At 44.4% G+C, this 27309-nt stretch overlaps 1 protein-coding gene across 1 annotated transcript; it reads left to right on the plus strand.

Moving 5' to 3' along the window:
* Positions 1-454: 454 nt before the first annotated feature.
* nell3 (NELL (neural EGFL like) family member 3) lies at positions 455-26984 on the plus strand. Its single transcript, XM_055652189.1, has 4 exons — positions 455-588; positions 7351-7889; positions 24400-24469; positions 25260-26984. Exons 2-4 carry the CDS (start codon positions 7428-7430, stop codon positions 26813-26815), a joined length of 2088 nt encoding a protein of 695 aa, XP_055508164.1. The 5' UTR covers positions 455-588; positions 7351-7427; the 3' UTR covers positions 26816-26984.
* Positions 26985-27309: the final 325 nt, after the last annotated feature.

Raw genomic sequence — 27309 nt, forward strand, 5'->3', positions numbered from 1 at the left:
TGAGGTGTGTCGAGGTGTCCACTGCTACTCGGCGGCCAGTGGCGAAGGGAGCCGCCTCTGCCACGGACCCCACTGCCAAACCAGGTCCTACATACCGTCCCGGGCCAATTCGGGGCAGATTCGAGACCGGACTGGCTGGGCGTTTCGAGGTTATCAGAGAAGCACAAGCGGCGGGGCAGCTTCCCACCCCACAGCTGACCCCAACCTTAGCCTGCACGCCGTGAGAAGGAAGGGACAAGGTGCTGGGGTCAGCGGGTTCCCCTGCCCGCGGGCTGGGGGCGACTGCCCAGGGAGGCAGCAAGTCAAGCACAACGCTACGAAGGGGTGCAAGGGTATCGAGTGCAGGCTGCCCCTGAGGACGCGGCTGAAGCCCAGACCCTGGGCTCAGTGTGCCGGGGTGCGCTGCGCCCCCCCCGGTCCCGGTCCCACTCCCACTGGGAGCGGAGGTCCTCGCCCAGCCCAGCAGCCCCATCCACGTACGGGACACCACCGCCCAGTTAATCGGCGAGATCCCCGACCTCGGCTACTCCTCCCCTGAGCTGGGAGGCGCAGCGCTGGGAATTCAGCTGACTTGTGACATCAAACCAGGTGGGTGGAAAAGTCTTCTGGGATCTCAGCAAATTACCGATTCAAAATGAAATATTTAAATCAAACATACTCAAAACTGCAGGGGCTGCTTTACACCGAAGGTAGACGCAAAATTGTTGGAGTAACTCAGTGGGTCAGGCAGCATCTCTGGAGAAAAGGAATAGGTGACGTTTCGGGTCGAGACCCTTCTTCGGTCAGGGGAGAGGGAAACGAGAGACATGAAAAGGCATATCGAACAAATGAATAAAAGAAGCGCAAAAGAACAAATCAAAGCCAGCAACTTGAATTGACTTAAGTGTGTGTGGGGTGTGGGGGGTGTGTGTGGGGGGGGGTCTCTCCCATCCCTCCCATCGCATCCCATCCCATTGGTACGGAGCTTTTGCATTTTTCAGCTTGAAATTATGCAATCCAGTGCATACTTTAGCGAGTCTTTTAACATACACTTGAATGCAATATTTATGCTTTAAATTCGATGTGTATGAATAAGGTTAGGCTAACTTACATTCTTAATTACGTTCCACAGTAGAGCCAGGCTCTGATCAGCAGGTGCAGCACATGAATTATCTTAGTTTATTCATGCATGGAAATCAGATTATAATCAAACACTTGGCCCATGTTGACCAACCTGGGTCTCACTGCACACCTGGCACTACTCCAGACCCTGACTCCAGTTGCACACCTTCTCTCATTCCTGACCCTGAGTCCAGCCTTACACCTGGCCCCCTTTTCTACCCTGATCATACCTGCTTACATGCTTAGGTTCCCAGTGCTGAACACTCCCATTGTCCCCGCTGTGACTGCACACCTAGTACTATTCCAGACTTTGACTCTGGATGCACACTTGACCTTGCTCCTAGCCCCTCTGCACTGACAATATATCTGGTCCACATATAAAGCCCCATATCTGACCCACAAGAACTCCAAATATGGTATTAATTTATATCTGGCTGTTTTGGGAATAATAATCAAAAGATATTTGTGGTTTCCCCTTTCCATAGTGAGATGCTGTTAGCCACATTATTGTCTATGTTATGCAATCTATCCATATTATGTAGTTTTTCTGGAGCTGTTCCAGCACTAATGATGTACAGCGGTTAGATTGCATTTTAAGAGAAAAACAGTTTAAATACCACAACCAGAGTTAGTTATCCAGTAGATTTACCATGATAATAATCAGCTTACTGACTGCCAGCGTTGACATCATTGGAGAAGATTTCTCCCTGTGTATTTGTATGGACATTACAAATCCATGTTTAAAAGTGACATATTTCCAAATTTGGCACATAGGATGGGTTAAGGATGATATTTAGGTTTAGTTTAGAGATACATCGTGGAAACAACCCCTTCGGCCCACCGAGTCCATACCGACCAGTGATTCCCGCATATTAACACTATCCTACACACACTAAGGTCAATTTACAGTGCATTCAGAAAGTGTTCAGACCCCCTCACTTTTTTTCACATTTTGTTACATTACAGCCTTATTTTAAAATGGATTAAATTCTTTTTTTTTATCATCAATCTACACACAATACCCCCAAAATGCAGAAGCAAAAACAGGTGTTCAGAAATTTGCAAATTAAAAAGAAATAGCTGAAATATCACATTTACATAAGTATTCAGACTCTTTGCTATGACACTCAAAATTGAGCTTAGGTTCATCCTGTTTCCATTGATTCTCCTTCAGATATTTCGACAACTTAATTAGAGTCCACCAGTGGTAAATTAAATTGATTGGACATGATTTGGAAAGGCACACACCTGTCTATATAAGGTGCCACAGTGGATCATGCATGTCAGTGCAAATACCAAGCCATGAAGACGAAGGAATTGTCCGTAGATCTCCGAGACAGGATTGTGGCGAGACACAGATCTGGGGAAGGGTACAAAACAATTTCTGCAGCATTGCAGGTTCCAAAGAGAACAGTGACCTCCGTCATTCGTAAATGTAAAAATGTAAATGTCCGCCAGGACTCTTCATAGAGCTGGCCGCCCGGCCAAACTGAGCAATCAGGGGAGAAGGGCCTTGGTCAAGGAGGTGACCAAGAACCCGATGGTCACTCTGACAGAGCTCCAGATTTCCTCTGTGGAGATGGAAGAACTTTCCAGAAGACAACTATATCTGCAGCACTCCACCAATCAGGCCTTTATGGCAGAGTGGCCAGATGGAAGCCACTCCTCAGTAAAAGGCACATGACAGCCCACTTGGAGTTTGCTAAAAGGCACCTAAAGGACTCCCAGACCATGAGAAAGAAGATTCTCTGGTCTGGTGAAACCAAGATTGAACTGTTTGGCCTGAATGCCAAGCGTCACGTCTGGAGGAAACCAGGCACCGCTCATCACCTGGCCAATACCATATCTACGGTGAAGCATGGTGGTGGCAGCATCATGCTGTGGGGATAATTTTCAGCGGCAGGAACTGGGAGACTAGTCAGGATTGAAGGAAAGATGAACGGAGCAAAGATACTTGATGAAAACCTACTCCAGAGCGTTCTGGACCTCAGACTGGGGCGGAGGTTCACCTTCCAACAGGACAATGACCCTAAGCACACAGCCAAGGCAACGCAGGAGAGGCTTCGTGACAAGTCTGTGAATGTCCTTGAGTGGCCCAGCCAGAGCCCGGACTTGAACCCGATCGAAAGTCTCTGGAGGAACCTAAAAGTAGCTGTACATCGACGCTCCCCTTCCAACCTGACAGAACTTGAGAGGATCTGCAGAGAAGAATGGGAGAAATTACCCAAATACAGGTGTGCCAAGTTAGTAGTGTCGTACCTAGGAAGACTTGAGGCTTCCAAAGGTGCCTCAACACAGTACTGAGTAAAGGGTCTGAATACTTATGTAAATGTGATATTTCAGTTATTTCTTTTTAATTACTTTGCAAAAAATTCTAAACACCCATTTTTGCTTTTTTATTATGGGGTATTGTGTGTAGATTGATGATAAAAAAAAAATTTTTTAATCCATTTTAGAATAAGGCTGTAACGTAACAAAATGTGGAAAAAGTGGAGGGGTCTGAATACTTTCTTAATGCAATGTACATTTATACCAAGCCAATTAACCTGCAAACTTTTTTGGAGTGTGGGAGGAAATTGAAGATCTCGGAGAAAACCCACGCGGTCAAGGGGAGAACGCACAAACTCCGTACAGACAGCACTAGTAGTCAGGATTAAACCCAGGTCACTGGCGCCACAGTGCTGTTAGGCAGCAACTCTACCGCCGCGCCACCATGCGAACCTATGTGACAGATAAATCTTCATGCATATTATTTGGCATACTTTTCTGTGAAATTTAATTACCTATGTACATCCTTGTGGGAAAGTGGCATGTATCTGCTAAATATATTAATGCTCCTCGTCATAATCCTGAAAATCCTTACCTAATAACATTTTAGAGGTACTTTCTCTGCAGAAATTGCAGTTGTTCACGAGGTCAGTTGCTGAAAATGAAAAATCAACTATAGATACTGGAAATCTGAAATAAAAACTGAAAATGCTTGAACCATTCAGAAATTTAGGCAGCATCTGTCGAAGGAGAAACGGGGCTAACTCGTCAGCTTGAAGACCCAAGAAATGGTCTCAAACTTGAAATGTTAACTGTTTCTCTTTCCACAGATGCTGCCTGACTTTCTGAGTGTTTCAAGCAGAAATAAATTGAATTTGTTTTGTTGAAACACGGCTCATTTACCATTCCACATTGCCCATTGCTTCATGTGCTGCACTAATTGCCTTGATTACATTTTCTGCAAAGAGCTTATTGCAGTCGAGGTTTCTTCAAATATTTTTCCTCTTGTGCCCAAGATACATTCCTGTCAGACTGACCCTGTGCATCAACTAATTTTGGAATCTATGTAATGGACAAACAGCAAGCCTGATTATATTTTGTGGATTACGAACTGGATTTCGATTACATCCGTATTTTAATAGATCTGTTTTATAACGTTTGCACCCGGGCATTTTCATAATGTACCAAATGACCAGATGGGTTATTTATGGAAATTGTTGTGGAAGCATGGAATAAAAGTACATTTTTAAATTTTTTTTACTTAATATTTTTATTAGAAGCAGTGTACAGTAGTATAAACCGCAGCATATGACAAAATAGATTTATCGTACATCTTCCATTTAAAATTTGACTAAAAGGAAATATAATAATGGAGAAAGAGCAGGAAAGAAGGAAAGTGAAAGAGATAGTGAATGTGTAAACCCCTAAACTACCGAAGAGTGTAGTCACAGAGTGAATAAGTAAAAACTTAAATAAAAATGAGAAGACAAAAACGAAAAATAATTTAAAAAAAACAAAAAAACCGTGTTGATATACCTGCTTCATTTCTCACCACACCCATCACCCTGTCCATAAATTGGTTTAACTCCAAAGTTGTGTTGCACCATACTATCCTTGTAATGACTCAATGAAAGGAGACCATATCTTTGAAAATTGCTCTGATTTTCCTGCTAAGACGAATCTCATATCTTCAAGATGTAGCATCTATTTAAGTAAATTTAACTGACATACAATCTTAAAACTAGATCATGACCAGGTGTCATTATCAAGTTGGATGTCAGGAGTTATGGGGAGAAGGCAGGAGGATGGGTTAGGTGGGAAAGATAGATCAGCCATGATTGAATGGTGGAGTAGACTTGATGGGTCGAATGGCCTAATTCTGCTCCTATCACTTATAACCTTACGATCAAGTTGATCCACTAAATTCCTCGGCGTCGATTTTTATTGTGGATCATTCAAACATAAAGTTGACCAATGCATCTTCAAATAGTAGAAACATAGAAAAATAGGTGCAGGAGTAGGTAATTCGGCTCTTCGAGCCAACACTGCCATACAATATGATCACGGCTGATCTAAAATCAGTACCCTCTTCCTGTTCTTTCCCCATATCCCGTGATTCCTTTCGCCCTAAGAGCTAAATCCAATCTAATAGTAGCTACCTGCTCCCTACAACCTTCCACAGTATTATCTGAGTCATTCCAATTTTGAGGCTGTGTCTTGCCTGTGTCCTGCCTCCCCATCTCTGATGACGAGATTAAATTGTCAGGAACCACTGTAACCAAATTCACCAGATTCTGGTGTCTACATAAGCTTGTGCATAGCCTAAAACAATTTACTTGACAGCAGAAACATATACAAGCATTGGGTCAATGGCTACATTTGGAGAAAGAAATTGCAACCTTTTGTATTGATCTTATAGGCTTAAAATAAACCTATATGGCAAGTGCAACTCTCCCTTTTACATAAGAATGTTATTGCTTGCTCGTCAGTCTCTAATGTGCTATGACAGTATTACATTTAATACTAAATGATGGGGTCAGAAAGGACCACCCGTGTAATTTTTCAACAAATGAATCTTATAAAGCAAAATGCAGTACTTTAAAGAATAATTGCAAAGGAAACATAATCACCCCTCTTTTTTCCAAATACAGTGCTTTCCCTGGATGTGCCTTTATTTAACATTAATTTTATAGTTCTCCATCTATGTACCACTTTTTGTAAAGAAATATGGTTTTGTGACCATCCAAGCCCATGTTAAATTACTGTGTGTACACAAAAATGCTGGAGAAACTCAGCGGGTGCAGCAGCATCTATGGAACGAAGGAAATAGGCAACGTTTTGGGCCGAAACCCTTCAAATTACTTAATTACTTAAATTACTGTGTGATGGTTAGCCTCTCTAGCACACACGAGGTTGAAAAGAAATTAGAATAGTTCTCAATTGCCTACAATGCAACCATATCAGATAATAATCCTGGAGAGAAGGAATGACTCTCAGTCTGAAGAAGGACCCTGACTTGAAACGTCACCCATTCCGTTTCTCTCCAAAGATGCTGCCTGTCCCGCTGAGTTACTCCAGCATTTTACCTCTATATTCGGTGTAAACCAGCATCTGGGTTCCTTCCTACACATCTCAGTTAACAACCCTGTAAGTTAACTGACAGTTGAATGTGGAATATTGCACTGTTGGAAGACTTGTTTTAAATAGATGTTAGAATCAAAATATATATAGGAAATATAATCAGTAAATGACCTATTTTTACTGTACTGTCAAAACAACACATTCTTTCCTCGGAGGACTTTTATCAGGTGCGAATTTAAACTGTCTTTCGATGCAATTGCTACTTGTGGGTTTGTTAGGTATTTAAATTGCTGGTATAGTTTGCTTACTTTACAATGGTGACAATGAAAATGCAAAGCCTTTGCATTTAACTCATTTAACTCTGCAGCCCTATGCCCCTGTCCCACTTAGGAAACCTGAACGAAACCTCTGGAGACTTTGTGTCCCACCCAAGGTTTCCGTGCGGTTCCCGGAGGTTCCCGGAGGTTTTTGTCAGTCTCCCTACCTGCTTCCACTACCTGCAACCTCCGGAAACCACCTACAACCTCCGGGAACTGCACGGAAACCTTGGGTGGGGCACAAAGTCTCCAGAGGTTTCCGTTCAGGTTTCCTAAGTGGGACAGGGGCATTAGTGCTTTGGGTGTTCCACTTGTGCACACTGCTGCCAATAGACAATAGGTGCAGGAGTAGGCCATTCGGCCCTTCGAGCCAGCACCGCCATTGATTGTGATCATGGCTGATCATCCCCAATCAGTGCCCCGTTCCTGCCTTCTCCCCATATCCCCTGACTCCGCTATCTTTAAGAGGAAGGGGAAGTTCTTAGGGCCAGTGATTGTTGTTGACGTGGGGGATTTTGGTGCCACAAGTCGACGAGGTGATAGCTTTCTGTGGTAAATGACTTAAATTTCCTCAATGTTTCAGGACATAACGAGGTGCCGTCGGAAGATGCCCTGATCTTGCAACTCCAGTTGTCGAAGGGGCAAGAGAAATTTGTGGAAATGCTGAAGAGTCAGCAGAAAACTATCTCTGATTTGCAGCAGACGCTCACAGAGCAACACGCCACCTTGCTTCACCAGCAAATAGAAATTGTGGGACAGCAGAGGAAGATGTTTGAACAGCTGGAGCTGGTGAAAGTCCAGTATACCATGCTCTTTGATTCCATTAAGCAGACCTCATTCCTGAATCTGCAGGCTGAGATTCAGAGCCAGTTTGAGTCTCATTTTCATGGTTTGCAGAGTCGGATTCAAAGTCAACTCCAAAAGACATACGCAGTGCATAAAGTGGACGTGGATGCCGAGGTTATTGATGTGGGTGACCACCTCCTGGAGTGTGGCTTTTGCCCAGCTGCTGAATATTGTGATTTCCAGAAAGTGCCGCCGCAGTGCCAGAGATGTACCATGTGCCCTGCAGGCTTTTTCCAGGTTACTGAGTGCTCTGCCGCTGCTGACCGGATATGCCAGGTAAAGAAAGCCGCCATCTTCTGCTTGCTTCCGTCTGCTGGGACACTTCCTGTTGTCCCTGTGTCATGGCCACTCTTTCAAATAAGAGTGAAATACTTATTTAAATCCAGGTTCCATCATTTTCTTCACGTTTCCCACCTGTCCCTATGAAAACAAGAGAGCTAGCTCATCAATACTTTTATTTGTTGACACTGGGTAAATATTCGTTGGAGTTTAGAAGAATGAAGGGGGACCTCATTGAAACATAGTGAAAGGTTTGGATAGGGTGGATGTGGACAGGATATTTTCACTAGTCATAGTTTCATTAGTCATAGAATTTAAGGAGTTGAGGATAAATGTCTTTAGTCAGCTGGTGGTGAATCTGTGGAATTCTTTGCCACAGAAGGCTAGAGTCCATGACAGTGGATATTTTTAAGGCAGAGATAGATAGATTCTTGATTAGTACAGGTGTCAGAGGTTATGGGGAGAAGGCAGGAGAATGGGATTAGGAGAGATGGATTAGTCACGATTGAATGGCGGAGTAGACTTGATGGGCCTAATGGCCTAATTATTCCTTATGACCTTCTGACTTAGCCTGAATAGTTTTCCTTAGTGAATGAACTTTGGAAGTCATATGAATAATGGAGGCTGTTCTTATCATTCAGGATTTGGGGTTGTGGAAATAGTTACTGAGGCGCTTGTCATACATAGAAACATAGAAACATAGAAATTAGGTGCAGGAGTAGGCCATTCAGCCCTTCGAGCCTGCACCGCCATTCAATATGATCATGGCTGATCATCCAACTCAGTATCCTGTACCTGCCTTCTCTCCATACCCCCGATCCATTTAGCCACGAGGGTCACATCTAACTCCCTCTTAAATATAGCCAATGAACTGGCCTCAACTACCTTCTGCGGGAGAGAATTCCAGAGACTCACCACTCTCTGTGTGAAAAAGGTTTTCCTCATCTCAGTCCTAAAAGATTTCCGCCTTATCCTTAAACTGTGACCCCTTGTTCTGGACTTCCCCAACATCGGGAACAATCTTCCTGCATCTAGCCTGTCCAACCCCTTAAGAATTTTGTAAGTTTCTATAAGATCCCCCCTCAATCTTCTAAATTCTAGCGAGTACAAACCGAGTCTATCCAGTCTTTCTTCATATGAAAGTCCTGACATCCCAGGAATCAGTCTGGTGAACCTTCTCTGTACTCCCTCTATGGCAAGAATGTCTTTCCTCAGATTAGGAGACCAAAACTGTATGCAATACTCCAGGTGTGGTCTCACCAAGACCCTGTACAACTGCAGTAGAACCTCCCTGCTTCTATATACAAATCCTTTTGCTATGAATGCTAACATACCATTCGCCTGCTTCACTGCCTGCTGCACCTGCATGCCTACTTTTAATGACTGGTGTACCATGACACCCAGGTCGTTGCATCTCCCCCTTTCCTAATCGGCCACCATTCAGATAATAATTGATAATACTTTCCTTTTTTTTGCCACCAAAGTGGATAACCTCACATTTATCCACATTATACTGCATCTGCCATGGATTTGCCCACTCACCCAGCCTATCCAAGTCACCTTGCAGCCTCCTAGCATCCTCCTCGCAGCTAACACTGCCCCCCAGCTTCGTGTCATCCGCAAACTTGGAGATGTTGCATTCAATTCCCTCGTCCAAATCATTAATATATATTGTAAATAGCTGGGGTCTCAGCACTGAGCATTGCGGTACCCCACTAGTCACTGCCTGCCATTGTGAAAAGGACCTGTTTACTCCTACTCTTTGCTTCCTGTCTGCCAGCCAGTTCTCTATCCACATCAATACTGAACCCCCAATACCGTGTGCTTTAAATTTGTATACTAATCTCTTATGTGGGACCTTGTCGAAAGCCTTCTGAAAATCCAGATATAACACATCCACTGGTTCTCCCTTATCCACTCTACTATTTACATCCTCGAAAAATTCTATAAGATTTGTCAGACATGATTTACCCTTCATAAATCCATGCTGACTTTGTCCAATGATTTCACCACTTTCCAAATGTGCTGCTATCCCATCTTTAATAACTGATTCTAGCAGTTTCCCCACTACCGACGTTAGACTAACTGGTCTGTAATTCCCCGTTTTCTCTCTCCCTCCCTTTTTAAAAAGTGGTGTTACATTAGCTACCCTCCAATCCTCAGGAACTACTTCAGAATCTAAAGAGTTTTGAAAAATTATCACTAATGCATCCACTATTTCTGGGTCTACTTCCTTAAGTACTCTGGGATGCAGCCTATCTGGCCCTGGGGATTTATCGGCCTTTAATCCATTCAATTTACCTAACACCACTTCCCGGCTAACCTGTACTTCACTCAGTTCCTCCATCTCATTTGACCCCCGGTCTCCTGCTATTTCCGGCAGATTATTTATGTCTTCCTTAGTGAAGGCAGAACCAAAGTAGTTATTCAATTGGTCTGCCATGTCCTTGTTCCCCATGATCAATTCACCTGTTTCTGACTGCAAGGGACCTACATTTGTTTTAACTAATCTTTTTCTCTTCACATATCTATAAAAGCTTTTGCAGTCAGTTTTTATGTTCCCTGCCAGTTTTCTTTCATAATCTATTTTCCCTTTCATAATTAAGCCCTTTGTCCTCCTCTGCTGGTCTCTGAATTTCTCCCAGTCCTCTGGTAGGCTGCTTTTTCTGGCTAATTTGTACATCTTTTGTTTTGATACTATCCCTGATTTCCCTTGTTATCCACGGGCACTACCTCCCCTGATTTATTTTTTTGCCAAACTGGGATGGACAGTTGTTGTAGTTCATCCATGCAGTCTTTAAATGCCTTCCATTGCATATCCACCGTCAACCCATTAAGAATCAATCGCCAGTCTATCTTGGCCAATTCACGTCTCATACCCTCAAATTTACCTTTCTTTAAGTTCAGGACCCTTGTTTCTGAATTAACAACGTCACTCTCCATCCTAATGAAGAACTCAACCATATTATGGTCACTCTTGCCCAAAGGGCCACGCACAACAAGACTGCTAACTAACCCTTCCTCATTACTCAATACCCAGTCTAGAATAGCCTGCTCTCTCGTTGGTTCCTCTACATGTTGGTTTAGAAAACTATCCCGCATACATTCCAAGAAATCCTCTTCCTCAGCACCCTTGCCAATTTGATTCACCCAATCTATATGTAGATTGAAGTCACCCATTATAACTGTTTTACCTTTGTTGCACGCATTTCTAATTTTCTGTTTGATGCCATCCCCAACTCCACTACTACTGTTAGGTGGCCTGTACACAACTCCCACTAGCATTTTCTGCCCCTTAGTGTTTCTCAGCTCTACCCATATCGATTCCACGTCCTCAAAGCTAATGTCCTTCCTTTCTATTGCGTTAATCTGCTCTCTAACCAGCAACGCTACCCCACCTCCTTTCCCTTTCTGTCTATCCCTCCTGAATATTGAATATCCCTGGATGTTCAGCTCCCAGCCTTGGTCACCCTGGAGCCATGTCTCCGTGATCCCAACTATATCATAGTCATTAATAGCTATCTGCACATTCAACTCATCCACCTTATTACGAATGCTCCTTGCATTGAGACACAAAGCCTTCAGGCTTGTTTTTACAACACTCTTACCCCTTATACTATTATGCTGAAAAGTGGCCCTTTTTGATTTTTGCCCTGGATTTGCCGGCCTGCCACTTTTACTTTTCACCTTGCTACCTATTGCTTCTACCCTCATTTTACACCCCTCTGTCTCTACGCTCACACATTTAAGAAACCCTTTCCCTTTAACTCCATCCTCCACTATCCCATTCGACACCCCACCCCCCTTATTCGGTTTAAAACCACCAGTGTAGCTGTGGCAAACCTTCCTGCCAGAATGCTGGTCCCACACCTGTTAAGATGCAATCCGTCCCTATTGTACAGTTCCCCCTTACCCCAAAACAGATCCCAGTGATCTAAGAATCTAAATCCCTGCCCCGTGCACCAGTTCCTCAGCCACACGTTCAGGTCCCGTATCTCCCTGTTCCTGCTCTCGCCAGCACGGGGAACTGGAAGCAAACCGGAGACAACAACCCTGGAGGTCCTGCTTTTCAGCATTTTTCCGAGCTCTCTAAAGTCACGTTGCAGAATATTCATCCCCTTCTTTCCGACATCGTTTGTGCCGACATGCACTACCACTTCCGGATGTTCACCTTCGCCCTTGAGGATTTTCTGCACTCTGTCCGTGACATCCTGGATCCTGGCACCAGGAAAGCAGCACACCATCCTCGCATCCCGTCTGTTGCCGCAGAAACCCCTGTCCGTACCTCTCACAATGGAGTCTCCCACTACAATGGCGTTGCCTGACGTTGGCCTCATTGGTTTTGGCTCAACAGCCCTGACAGCTTCTAAGCGGGTGAACCTGTTCACAAGAGGTACAACACCCGGGAACGTTGGCATTCCATGCTTCCCTCCCTTTCTCACTGTCTCCCACCTTCTCTATTCCAGTACCTTAGGTGTAACAATCTTACTGTAGGACTTGTCGAGGAACGACTCAGTTTCTCAGACGAACCGAAGGTCATCCAATTGCTTCTCCAGTTCCCCAACACGGCCCTTCAGGAGCTCTACCTGGATGCACTTCTCGCATTTGTAGCAGCCAGAGGCACCAGCGGTGTCCTTGACCTCCCACATACTGCAAGCATCGCACTGAATCAGCTTGCCTGACATCTCCTTCTTTCGTCTCTACCTCTCAAGCGTATTGCGTGGTCTCCTCGCCAATGACTCACACTTTACTCACAGGGCACTTCCCTCACAAGGCCGCTCACTCACTGCCGCTCCCTAAGAGCAGTCTTGCTTGAATACTATGGTGTCCTTAGCTCCCTATTGTGGTTGATAGAGCCCTCCCCGCAACAATTTTGCAATCACAAAACACAGAGTCCTGCTAGCAAGTTTATTAAGTTTACAAGGCTGAAGAGGAGGGTTGGGAGTGCAGGGGAAGTACAAGTGGATTATTTTTAAAGTCCTGGCAGCAAGTGCAATTAGGAGGCTGATGAGGAGGGGGAGGGATTACTGGTAGATAAGGGCAAATTAGCCATTCCAGCGCAGTTGGGGCTATGGGTGGGTGGAATATATATTTTGGGGGGAAAGGGTTGCGTTGGGGGAACGGGTGAGTGGTGGAATAATACACTGGGGGAGCGGGTTGCGTTGGGGAACCAGGACTCCCATGTGACAGGGGCCAAACGGGTCTCACTTGGTCTAGTATATTACTAAAACTCTCATCTTGTGTGTGTGTGTGTGTCTGTCTGTCTGTCTGTCTGTCTGTCTGTCTGTCTGTCTGTCTGTCTGTCTGTCTGTCTGTCTGTCTGTCTGTCTGTCTGTCTGCCTGTCCCTGAATTACGCCAAATTGGTAAGCGATAGCACTACAATTTTTGGACCACAGTCCTCACCATTGTCCTGTGGTGTTGTGTATCGTTTCATTCAGATTGATGTTATATATTATATTATTCACTTTTTTAACTTTACAAAACCCCACTTTGAAAAAAATCTTTCATCTGCACTGGCAGTTAGCAGCTATGATGTCACTATAGGATATCATTTACATAAACTGCCCCTCACCAGTGTTCCACTGGCAGTTAGCAGCGTATTACATCACAATAGGATTTCATTTACATAAACTGCTTGTCAACAGTGTTCCACCCAATGCAATGAGAGATGTGTTACATTGTTGTCAGGAGAGGGAGGGATTGGGGGAGGGGAGGAGGAGAAATCTTATTTAAACATTGTGCTTAGTGGGGGATGTGATAGGGGAGAGGTGAGGAGTGGGCAACAGGGAGATAGAGGGAGAGGAGGGGGGTAGGGAGGGGAGAGGGTTTATGGAGGGAGCGAGTGACTGAGGGTAGGGGAAGGAGGGGGAGGGAGAGGTTAGGGAGGGAGTTGGGGAGGGATGGAGGAGAGGGGAAAGGAAAGGGAGTGTGAAGAGGGGGATATGGGAGTGCTGGAGGCTGAGGGGAAATGAGCTGCGCCTGCGCAGTTGGGGGCTATTGGTGAGAGGAATATTGCATTGGGGGAACGGGTTATGTTGGGGGTCCCGGTCTCCCGTGTGACAGGGGCCCAACGTGTCCCACTTGATCAAGTTCACATTTAAAGCATTAATATAAATAATGATCAACAGTGCACCTAGCACTGCTCCCTGTGATACACCCCTTGTTAAAGCCTTCAATCTGAAAAACAGCCCTTTACTACCACCCTCTGTTTCCTACCATGCCGGAGATGTCTGTGGATGTTATAGTGCAGCTTCATCGCGTTTGATTCAGCTTTATATCCTGTGTGAAAAAATATCAATACACAACTCAACAAAAGCCGAAAATGCAGAAAAAACTCCCATTATGAATTTCTGATCCCACCCCTATCCACCGAAAAGAGAAAATCAAATTGATGGTTAAATAACATAAGGATTCAAATAGGAAATTAGACATTTGAAAATAGCTTCATCGTAGAAGCATCTTTGCATTGTAGGAAGGTTTTTATACTGACATGAGAAAATGCAGCTTGCTGGCTTAGCATATGGCAACCTATTAGCAATTTTTACACTGCGTAGATAACCCATTACAACTAATATTGCCATATCATTTACTTTAATACTGAATCTGACAAGTTTCTTGAACTCCACTTTCATTATGCAGTTTCAGTCCCACACTATTGTATTGTATTGTATTTGTGTATTGTATTTTTAATGACTACACAGCCAGGCTGGTGGAATTTGGGTTGTCAATTGAAACAGTTCTGTATAATGTAATAAAAAACAGAAAATGCTGGGACACTCAGCAGATCAGGCGGGATATGTGGAGTAGTATCAGTGTACGGTGTATACCACAGGTGGACTACTCTTGTTTGGGTAACCTTGGTTCCAGAGAGTAGACGCCTTAAGTTTAACAGCCTCCCATCAGATCTGAAGATTAGTTCTTGTCTTGCAGGAGGGTTGTTGGATGTGTTGTATCTGGCAAATGATCTAATGTCAATAGCCTATCCCAATCCAATGTTCTGAGTACCACGACTCTAATGACACTTGTTCGGCCATGTTGGGCCTCCGCATGACGTGCATTGATAACAGATTCCTGAATCAACCACATTATCCTGAGCTCTATTTAGAGATCACCAGGCCATACCCTCTATCCTGTAACTACACTGTGGACAGCTTGATTGTAAGCATAGAAACATAGAAACATAGAAATTAGGTGCAGGAGTAGGCCATTCGGCCCTTCGAGCCTGCACCGCCATTCAATACGATCATGGCTGATCATCCAACTCAGTATCCCGTACCTGCCTTCTCTCGATACCCTCTGATCCCCTTAGCCACAAGGGCCACATCTAACTCCCTCTTAAATATAGCCAATGAACTGGCCTCGACTACCCTCTGCGGCAGAGAGTTCCAGAGATTCACCACTCTCTGTGTGAAAAATGTTCTTCTCATCTCGGTTTTAAAAGATTTCCCCCTTATCCTTAAGCTGTGACCCCTTGTCCTGGACTTCCCTAACATCGGGAACAATCTTCCTGCATCTAGCCTGTCCAACCCCTTAAGAATTTTGTAAGTTTCTATAAGATCCCCTCTCAATCTTCTAAATTCTAGAGAGTATAAACCGTCTATCCAGTCTTTCTTCATGACAGTCCTGACATCCCAGGAATCAGTCTGGTGAACCTTCTCTGCACTCCCTCTATGGCAATAATGTCTTTCCTCAGATTTGGAGACCAAAACTGTACGCAATACTCCAGGTGTGGTCTCACCAAGACCCTGTACAACTGCAGTAGAACCTCCCTGCTCCTATACTCAAATCCTTTTGCTATGAATAGTCTTTGTATGTATTTCTATGTATAGTCTTTTTGCTGATGGTTTGATCGCATGCATCAAAATGCTTTTCACTGTATTGTGACATTAATAAACTAAACTGAACTGAAGAAAGATTCAAGGATGTGATCACAGCTTCCTTTGAGAAATGTAATACCTCCACTGACACCGGAGTATTCCCCAGGCCCGTGACTGCTAATGTGGAGATGGAGCATTCAGGATGGCATTGAAACTCTCAATGCCATGCATAAATGGTAGAAACCATTTGCCACCTCACACACTACCCAACTAGTCCTGTTGGCCAAAGCCTGCCTGATCTGCAAGACTGGAGATCTCTGCAGTTCCTACAATGGCCTCATTATTCATGTTAGAACCCACAAAACTGAAGTGGAGGTGTCGGCCTCGATCCTGAAGGATACCTGTAAAGAAATGAGCTGCATCAGATTTCATTTTTCTTTTTCCTTTACCTCTCTCTTTTCATCTGAATTTGCAACTAACCAAAGACTGCATGCAGTGAAAATATGTGTCCTTAATACTATTGTACCTTTGAGAATGCCTTATATTTGATGTGCCATGTAATTCTCTTACCTTGAAGTGTAGAATATTCCACACCAGTCTTTCTAGAATGGCCTTTGATTTTCACATTGAGTGTTACTTTTGCTTGCCATTATCTGCAGAATTTCGCTCAACAGATTAAAGTTGATTTGAATTGTTTCTTATTGATTTAATTAAACATAGAGATGGGAGAATCAGCTACAAATTATGCTTTTTTGAGAGGCAGCCTTTGTGTCTTTGAGATTTCAGTTGATTAATAGCGCCACATTAGAAAGGCTTTCATAGCTAATGATAATGGAAGACAGCTGCTAGCTGAGTTAACACTCAAATCTAAGTCTCTTTTAAGATAACTCCAACTCGGATCTTTATGTAGAATCCATGTGAGTTAGGTAAAGGTGCCAGAGACCCGGGTTCGATCCCGTCTACGGGTGCTGTCTGTACGGAGTTTGTACGTTCTTCCCATGACCGCATGGGTTTTGTCTGAGATCTTCAGTTTCATCCCATACTCCAAAGACGTACAGGTTTGTAAGTTAATTGGCTTGGTGTACGTGTAAATTGTCCCTAGTGTGTGTAGGATAACGTTAGTGTGTGTGGAGATCGCTGGTTGCTGCGGACTCGGTGGGCCGAAAGGCCTGTTTCCACACTGTATCTCTAAACTAAACTAAACTAAACTCCAAGGAACTTGATTCTCTGTACTTTGGTTCAAAAAATATCATTTTGGAAATTACTGTGTGAAGCTGGAGAGGAAATTGCAGGAGCCCTGACAGATGTATAAAACATCGTTACACAGGGGTGAGGGGCCAGATGACTTGTGGGTGGTTAATGTTGTGCCTCTATTTTAAGATGGGCTGCAAGGAAAAGCCTGGGAACTGTAGACAAGTGAGCCTAACATCTGTGGCAGGTAAGCTATTGAAGAGGATTGTGAGGGATAAGATATATGTGCATTTAGGCAGACGACCTGATTAGGTATAATCTACATGATTGTGAAAATGACCATAACCTTTTTAATACTGAAGATATGAAAGTGAATTAGGCATCAAATTAAAGTTCTTTTTATGCTTTATCTGATGAGGTAAATTACAGGCTTGATTTTCAAAAACGTAAAATTTTGTAACATTCCTACTGACATGCAATCGAAAGGTAAACAATATCTGTTGATGCTGCCGAATGTGCAGTGTGTAATGCCAAGTCTAATTTTGTGTTGAACTGTGAATAGTGTATTAGGCAAAAACCCAAAGTGCCCAGGCTGCAGCAAAGAGAGACAGATGTTGTGAATACTATCTTCAAGCAAAGCCTTCAAATAGAGTTTGTTTTGCACCATACATGTGGCTGATGGTTTTTGTTAGTGGCCTGGTCTTTGTTGAAGTGGGATGTGGCAAGAAGCACAGAGCAAGATGGTGATGTTATTGATTAACAGGCTAAAACATTGAAAATATTAATAATCTCAGATACAAGTGCTGGAAATACTTACTAAGTCAGGTACCTTCATAACAAGAGGATCTTAGTATAGGAGCAAAGAGGTCCTCCTGCAGTTGTACAGGGCCCTAGTGAGACCACACCTGGAGTATTGTGTGCAGTTTTTGTCTCCAAACCTGAGGAAGGACATTCTTGCTATTGAGGGAGTGCAGCGTAGGTTCACGAGGTTAATTCCCGGGATGGCGGGACTTTCATATGTTGATAGATTGGAGCGGCTGGGCATGTATACTCTGGAGTTTAGAAGGATGAGAGGGCATCTTATTGAAACATATAAGATTATTAAGGGTTTGTACATGCTAGAGACAGGAAACATGTTCCCAATGTTGGGGGAGTCCAGAACCAGGGGCCACAGTTTACGAACAATTGGTAGGCCACTTATAACGGGTATAAGGAAAAACGTTTTCACACAGAGAGTTGTGAGTCTCTGGAATTCTCTGCCTCAGAGGGTGGTGGAGGCTGGTTCTCTGGATGCTTTCAAGAGAGAGTTTGATAGAACTCTTAGGGATAGCGCAGTTAAGGGCTTATGGAGAGATCAGCCATGATCATATTGAATGGCGCTGCTGGCTCGCAGGGCCGAATGGCCTACTCCTGCACCTATTTTCTATTGTCTATTGCACCATCATATTTAATGATTCAGGTTGATCCACGGTTATTACCCGGAAAGACTAATGCTGTAGCACCCTGCACAGATGCTGCCCAATCTGCTGAGAATGTTGATGCCCCACCTGCTGAGGAATCGTATTAAATCAGGATCTTGTCAATTACCATTTTCTTGCCTTGTAATCAGTCAAACAATCAAACTGGAGGAGAAACCATTCCAAAAATACCCAAAGGTTGGCAGTTTTTCCTCCAGTTTGATTCCTCCCATATTCTTATGGTTTGACTTCCCACTTGAGTAAGTGTTGTTCTGAATTGGTGCTGCAGCTGCTCTGAGACGTAACAAGTGAAAAGCATGAGATTAGCACATGATCAATATAAAGATTGACTTTAAACCCTAGGCATGGGAATTGCATTGCATCGTCTGAAACAGGTTGTGATCCAAACACTAATGCTGGAGCTCTTTAAAAAAACATTCCTGCCTTCTATTCTGTGCCCAGAAGTCGATTCCTACCCAGTGGCTCGAGAATAATGTTGGTACAACTATAAAGCATTAGTATGTAGGATGGGTCTGCAGATGCTGGTTTTACACCAAAGATAGACACATAATTCTGGAGTAACTCAGTGGAACAGGCAGCATCTGTGGCGAGGTGGAATGGGTGACGTTTCCGGTCATAGAAACATAGAAAATAGGTGCAGGAGTAGGCCATTCGGCCCTTCGAGCCTGCACCGCCATTCAATATGATCATGGCTGATCATCCAACTCAGTATCCTGTACCTGCCTTCTCTCCATACCCACTGATCCCTTTAGCCACAAGGGCCCCATTTAACTCCCTCTTAAATATAGCCAATGAACTGGCCTCAACTACCCTCTGTGGCAGAGAGCTCCAGAGATTCACCACTCTCTGTGTGAAAAATGTTTTTCTCATCTCGGTCCTAAAGGATTTCCCCCTTATCCTTAAACTGTGACCCCTTGTTCTATACTTCCCTAACATCGGGAACAATCTTCCTGCATCTAGCCTGTCCAACCCCTTAAGAATTTTGTAAGTTTCTATAAGATCCCCCCTCAATCTTCTAAATTCTAGCGAGTACCAGCCGAGTTTATCCAGTCTTTCTTCATATGAAAGTCCTGACATCCCAGGAATCAGTCTGATGAACCTTCTCTGTACTCCCTCTATGGCAAGAATGTCTTTCCTCAGATTAGGAGACCAAAACTGTACGCAATACTCCAGGTGTGGTCTCACCAAGACCCTGTACAACTGCAGTAGAACCTCCCTGCTCCTATACTTAAATCGTTTTGCTATGAATGCTAATATACCATTTGCTTTCTTCACTGCCTGCTGCACCTGCATGCCTACTTTCAATAACTGGTGTACCATGACACCCAGGTCTCGTTGCATCTCCCCTTTTCCTAATCGGCCACCATTCAGATAATATCAGGGTCGAGACTCTGTTTCAGATTATGAAGTGTCAGTGTTGAAGTTTGTGGTGGGGAGTTGGCAGTGATTCTTGGGAGCCTGCATAACAGCTTCCAGGCGGCATAAATGGTTAAGGGAAGAATGCTCAGGGTTAGATAACAGAGATTGTAGTTGTTTGAATCCAGAATAAAAGCTGAATGCATGGTCTCTACTTGGGTCGGCATGGTGGCGCAGCGGTAGTTACTGCCTTGTAGTGGCAGAGACCCTGGTTCAATCCTGATTATGGGGGATATCTGTACAGAGTTTGTTCGTTCTCCGTGTGACCATGTGGGTTTTCTCTGGGTGCTCCGGTTCCCTCCCACATTGCAAAGACGTGTAGATTAGTAGGTTAAGTGGTGTTGGTAACTGTAACATTGTCCCTAGTGTGTAGGATAGTGTTAGTGTATAGGGATTGCTGGTTGGCGTGGACTCGGTGGGACTCTTCCATTGTGCATCACCCATTATTGAAGTTCTATATGATTAAATTCACACGCACTGTACAGCTAAGCAGTGATAGAAACATTTATTTACGTTGTGGCTACAGTTTCAGCTATAATGACAGTGACATAGCCCCTGCTATTTCTACACTAACTTCCCTCAATGTCCTAGGGAATATCCTGTCCGGACCTGGAGACTTATCCACTTTTATATTTCTCAAAAGTGTCAGTACTTCCTCTTCTTTGAATCTCATAGTTTCCATAGCTACTCTACTTTGCTGGTGAATACCAAAGACTTGTTTAAGAAGGAACTGCAGATGCTGGAAAATCGAAGGTACACAAAAATGCTGGAGAAACTCAGCGGGTGCAGCAGCATCTATGGAGCGAAGGAAATGGGTAACGTTTCGGGTCGAAACCCTTCTTCAGTACTTTTATAAGGCTACTTGCCTCCTTTGGATGGGGCAACAGTATGTCAGAGATTATTTATTCCAAATTATTTAGTTTAGCTTACTTTAGAGATGCAGCATGGAAACAGGCCCTTCACCCCACCAAGTCCATCACTCACCCATTCACATTTGATTGATATTATGGCACTCATCCGCTCCCTACACAATAGCATTAATTTACAGAGGCTAATTAAGCTACAAAGCCGCACGTCTTTGGGATGTGGGAGGCAATTGGAGCACCTGCAAGAAACCCACAGAGTCACAGGTAGTACGTGCAAACTCCACACAGATAGTACCTGAAGTTAGGATTGAACCCAGGTCTCTGGTGCTGTGAGGTGGCAGCTCTACCAGCTGCACCACTGTGCCACCACAATTGCCTACCACTGTTGAGATTACAGAGCTAATCAGCTCTCAGCTCCATCATTCTCTTGCACATGAAAGATTTTTTGGGTGCTGTAGATTGTTCATCATGTTAACAAACTCTTGTTATTTTGGCTTCCCTGATCACACATAGAAACGATTAAGGAAAAAAAAACAATGTGTTCATACTACGGAGAATGTTGGTACTGTATAATAAATGAGGAAGAGTCAGTTACCCAAAGACAATGATTTATGGCAGCATAATAAATGATCAAAGCCTATTCTAAGTAAAACAAAATATTTTAGGATAATTGTTAAAGCCTAGAATGCTCCAACACATGGGTTGAAGTAGATTTAAAATTGCTTTCATAATGAAATTGAATGATAGGGAATTGAGAAAATAATAGGGGGCTGACGCAATCCTTTGGCACTGTAGATCATGATCTCTTTCTGTGCTGTATCTCTCCATGATTCTATTACCCAGAATTTCATCCAGTGCAGCTTGCATTAATTAGGTTATTAAATACGAGCTGTATATTGTGTTTTGTCTCTGAATTTGTTTCTTTGAGGTTAGAAACATAGAAAATAGGTGCAGGAGGAGGCCATTCGGCCCTTCGATTCCTTGTGATCATGGCTGATCGTCCACTATCAATAACCCGTGCCTGCCTTCTCCCCATATCCCTTGACTCCATTAGCCTCTATCTAACTCTCTCTTAAATCCATCCAGTGTTTTGGCCTCCACTGCCCTCTGTGGCAGGGAATTCCACAAATTCACAACTCTCTGGGTGAAAACGTTTTTTCTCACCTCAGTCTTAAATGACCTCCCCTTTATTCTAAGACCGTGGCCCCTGGTTCTGAACTCGCCCAACGTTGGGAACATTTTTCCTGCATCTAGCTTGTCCAGTCCTTTTATAATTTTATATGTTTGATAGGTTAAGAACCAATTTAGTGGATTGTTTGGTGCCATTGACTGGAAACAAATTTATAAATGAATCTCGGGTATCCTTGAGTGCTGAAGAGAACAGATTCCTTTGTCTTATTTTGCCCAGCACTACTTGTGTTAATAAGTCTGTAGAAGTGGCGTGTGTGATCTGTGTGCACTGGCATTGGTTTCTTTACATCTGAGAGTTAGTTTAAATAAAGCAGGATAACACTACTACAAGCCACTTTCTACTTCATCTCTGTAAATTCGCGATATCATGTGGCAAGGGAAACTGATCATTGAAACCAACAATGTGTGTGAGTATGGTTGCTTCTGGTTATGTTCACTTTTCACACATTCAGTTCATGGGAATATAGAATCATAGTCATGTAGTGTGGAAACAGGCCCGTCAGCCCAACTTGCCCACACTGACCAACATGTCCCAGCTACACTCGTACTACCTGCCTGTGTTTGGTTCATATCCCTCTAAACCAGTCCTATCCATGTACCTGCCTAAATGGTTCTTAAACATTGTTTAGATATATGCGGAGACAAGTATAAAGTTCCTGTGACGAACTATCACCAGCAATTTGCCCTGGACCAGTTACATGGAACCTATCCTCACCAACCTCTACAGATGTGTCGTAGAAAGCATCATATCAGAATTCATCACATGGGAACAGCTCCATTCAAGAAATTGCAGCGAGTTGTGGACCAAGCTCAGACCATCACACAAACCAACCTCCCTTGCATTGACATCTACACATCGGGCAAGAGTTTCAGGTCTGGAAATGCATATTCCAGTTTCAATAGATAATAGGTGCAGGAGTAGGCCATTCGGTCCTTCGAGCCAGCACCTCCATTCAATGTGATCATGGCTGATCATCCCCAATCAGTACACCGATCCTGCCTTCTCCCCATATCCCCTGACTCCGCTATCTTTAAGAGCCCTATCTAGCTCTCCCTTGAAAGAATCCAGAGAACCAGCCTCCACCGCCCTCTGAGGCAGAGAATTCCACACTCACAACTCTCTGTGTGAAAAAGTGTTTCCTCTTCTCCGTTCTAAATGGCTTACCCCTTATTCTTAAACAGTAGCCCCTGGTTCTGGACTCCTCCAACATCGGGAACATGTTTCCTGCCTCTAGCATGTCCAAACCTTTAATAATCTTATATGTTTCAATAAGATTCCCTCTCATCCTTCTAAACTCCAGAGTATACAAGCCCAGCCGCTCCATTCTCTCAGCATTTGACAGTCCCGCCATCCCGGGAATTAACCTTGTAAACCTACGCTGCATTCCCGCAATAGCAATAATGTCCTTCCTCAAATTAGGGGACAAAAACTGCAAACAATACTCCAGGTGTGGTCTCACTAAGGCCCTATACAACTGCAGAAGGACCTCTTTCTTCCTATATTCAACTCCTCTTGTTATGAAGGCCAACATGCCATTCGCTTTCTTCACTGCCTGCTGTACCTGCATGCTTACTTTCATTGACTGATGAACAAGGACCCCCAGATCCCGTTGTACTTCCCCTTTTTCCAACGACACGATTTAGATAATAATCTGCCTTCCTGTTTTTGCTACCAAAGTGGATAACCTCACATTTATCCGCTTTAAACTGCTTTTGCCATGCCAATTTGCTAATGTTACTTTGAATCCCTTCATTTAAATGATTGATGTATATTGTAAATAGCTGCGGTCCCAGCATTGAGCCTTGCGGTACCCCACTAGTCACTGCCTGCCATTCTGAAAGGGACCCAAATTGCTACTCTTTGTTTCCTGTCTTCCAACCACTTCTCTATCCATGTCAGCACCCTACCCCCAATACCATGTGCCCTAATTTTGCCCACTAATCTCCAATGTGGGACCTTATCAAATGTTTCCTGAAAGTCCAGGTACACTACATCCACTGGCTCTCCCTTGTCCATTTTCCTAGTTACATCCTCAAAAAATTCCAAAATATTAGTCGAAGATGATTTCCCCTTCGTAAATCCATGCTGACTCGGACCGATCCTGTTACTGCTATCCGAATGTGCTGCTATTTCAGGGAACAATTTCTTCCCAGTTGTTATCAGGCAACTAAATGGTCTTTTCATCAACTAGAGTGTGGTATGGGCCACCTATCTACCTCTTTGGAGACCTTTGATCTATCTTTGATTACACTTTATCAGACCAATAATATATCTTGCACTGAATATTGCACCCTTTATCTGTGTATCGGGGATTGGTTGGTTATATTCATGTATAGTTTTTTTAATCTTACTGGATATAATGCAAATACTGTACCTTAATACACGTGACAATAATAAACTAGGGACTGATACTAGGGACTGATAGTTTTGTGGACATTCAACAGGAATGTGATTTTGTGTGGAGATTTCAGAGCAGCAATGTGGTCACATTATGTTGAATGACTTTCAGTCACGGTAGCTATTTTAATCTTTTCTTTTAAATCCAGGACAAAGATGAGTGCATGGAGGAGTCAATGGATTTTTGTGGCGATCGATTAAAGTGCCTTAATACTCCAGGTAGGCTTTTGCATATATTGGGTGTTGGCATCATGAGGATTTCCCAGCATGACCATGGGGCACTTACAGAGAGACTGAGTCGTACGGCACGGATGCCCAACTCATCCATGCCGACCAATATGCACCATCTAAACTAGCCCCATTTGCATGTGTTTGGCCCATATCCTTCTAAATCTTTCCCATCCATCGACCTGTTCAAAGGTCTTTCAAATGTTATTATAGTACCTGCTGCAACTACTTTCTCCAATATTTAGTTCCATATACCCTCTACCCTTGCTGTGAAACGTTGTCCTTAACATAGAAACATAGAAAATAGGTGCAGGAGTAGGCCATTCGGCCCTTTGAGCCTGCACCGCCATTCAATGTGATCATGGCTGATCATCCAATTCAGTATCCTGTACCTGCCTTCTCTCCATAACCCCTGATCCCTTTATCCAGAAGGGCCACATCTAACACCCTCGTAAATACTACCTTCTGTGGCAGAGAGTTCCAGAGATTCACCACACTCTGTGTGAAAAATGTTTTTCTCATCTCGTCATAAGATTTCTATTAAATCTTTCCCCTCTCATCTTAAACCTATGGCTTTTAATTCTTGATTCCCCAACCCTAGTAAAAATAATGTGCATTCACACACTCCGTTCCACTCATTATTTTATACACCTCTACAAGATCACCTCCTAGCCTCCTACTTTCCAAGGATTGAAGTCCTAGCTTGCCCCACTTCTCCCTATAACTCAGGCCCTCGAGTCTGACACTTGGTCCATCTCTATCTCTCTCTTGCTCTGAACAGGTGGATTCCGATGCCTGGGCTTTGCAGAAAGTGATCTTCCCTTGGGGCTTTGTGGGTACGACTACTTCTTCAACAGTGAGATGCAGGAATGCCAGGCCTGCTTGCGATGTGACAAAGGCACGGTGGTTCACCACTGCTCCCAATACAGTGACACCCTTTGCATCCTGTCGCCCGGAAGCCGCCTGTCGGAATCCTGGTCGACGAACACCGCGGTTGTGTCGCTGGATCTCGGGCAGACCCCTGCTCATCCCGGCTTGAACCTGCCCTTGCAGGGGAATCCCTCGTCCGACCTGGTGAAAAATGAAGGTGGCAAATTGGTCTTCAGGCAGCATGGCCTGATCTGGGCCGATTACAACCTGGCCATCAGGCACAACTGCAGGAATTTCCTCCAGTTTTCACTGAGGCTGAACATGGAGGCGGAGGCAGAGAGGGAGGAGGAGAAGGAGGAAGATGGGCACGTTGTCAGTGGTGTCCGCATCGAGCAGCCCGAGGGAAAGTACTACCAGAGCGCCAGTGTGAGTGGCTCAGCTGAGGTGGAGCCTGGCCACATGCTCCACCTCTTCGTGGAAAGCCCCAATCAGTTCTGCAACCAGAGCAACGATTTCAACTTCTACCAACTCCACAACCCGTTCAGCTTCTTCTGGCTCTCCCACGATACAGGAGCAGTGGCTATGAGTGCCCTCATGACGAGCTCCGTTCACTACCAGACCAGCTATCGGCCTGTCTTCAAGGTCGTGTCCATCTCCGACCCCTACATGATCACCTTGTCCTATGACAGTAGGGCAGTAAGATTCACAGAGGAAGGGGTGGTGAAGTTTGTATATCACCAGGCGCTCTACGCCATGGGCCACACGTGCATCCGCGAAGGCTTCACCTTGATTTCCTACATTACCAGGAATGGAAGCGCTGACGAGCTGATGCAGGTTTATAAATCCGGGGTCAACTATCGGGACACCTCGATATCTGCCTCTGGAGCCTCCATTGTGTACGCTGGAGACACGGTCAGCTTCCAGATCCACACCCCCGCGCAGTGCAGCGTGCGTTACTTTGGAGAGACGGCTGGGATCAGCGTGTTCAGCCTTGTGTGGATTCCACCGGCCATATCCTCGGCTCTCAGGCTGGCGGTGTCGGGCTCCGCTTTACCAACAGGTGCTGTGAGGAACAGGTTCCTCAGTTTCCAGGAGGTTTTGCCTGTGGCAGAACAGAGGCCGGTTGTGCTGGTGACAACGGGGCAGTTCGCACACAAGCGCATCCTGTTCCGCGACGGCGGGGTGGCCAGCCTTGCGTTCAACATCAAACTGATTCACTCGTGTGATATCGTCAAAGTGTCCCTGAACCTGGTGCCGGATGATCGCGGTCAGCCATCTGTTGTGGCACACCAGATTGGAGGTCGGATGCCTTTAGGTAGTCAATGGGCAAGTGTCAGTCTGCGGGCTTCATTTACCATCCAGAACGGCACAATGGCCGCCATCTCCCTGGACTGTGTTCGAGGGCGGATTAATCAGATTTCGCACAAATACGGGACAAACCTCTCCATTCTGTGGGTTTCATCATAATCATTCTGCTGATTGGGAAAATTGCCTTCCGTGGTATCGAGAGGGATAATTAAGCTAATGTCGCTCTTCCAGGGAGATGCTAAATGCATTTCGTTGTCTCTGTACTGTACACTGACAATGACAATTAAAATTGAATCTGAATCTGAATCTAATAAAGTATCACACAAGGTGGTTTCAGATAATGGGCTCCAGCTACAACTCATGATGGTTTTGAACTTTCTATGATATCTGACAGGAGCACGGTTGAAAGCAAGGTTGAAGGTTGCATTCCACCCCAAATCCAACAGTGTAGAGAGAAACAAAATCAAATTATCCACAAACTGGTGCCAAAGGAGAATAGAAACTAACAATGTACATTCATGCAATAATTTGTAATGCCCCTGTCCCACTTAGGAAACCTGAACGGAAACCTATGGAGAATTTGCGCCCCACCCAAAGTTTCCCGGAGGTTGCAGGTAGTGGAAGCAGGTGGGGAGACTGACAAAAACCTCCGG

The sequence above is a fragment of the Leucoraja erinacea genome, chromosome 2 (assembly GCF_028641065.1).
Source record: "Leucoraja erinacea ecotype New England chromosome 2, Leri_hhj_1, whole genome shotgun sequence".
Taxonomy (NCBI): Eukaryota; Metazoa; Chordata; class Chondrichthyes; order Rajiformes; family Rajidae; genus Leucoraja; species Leucoraja erinaceus.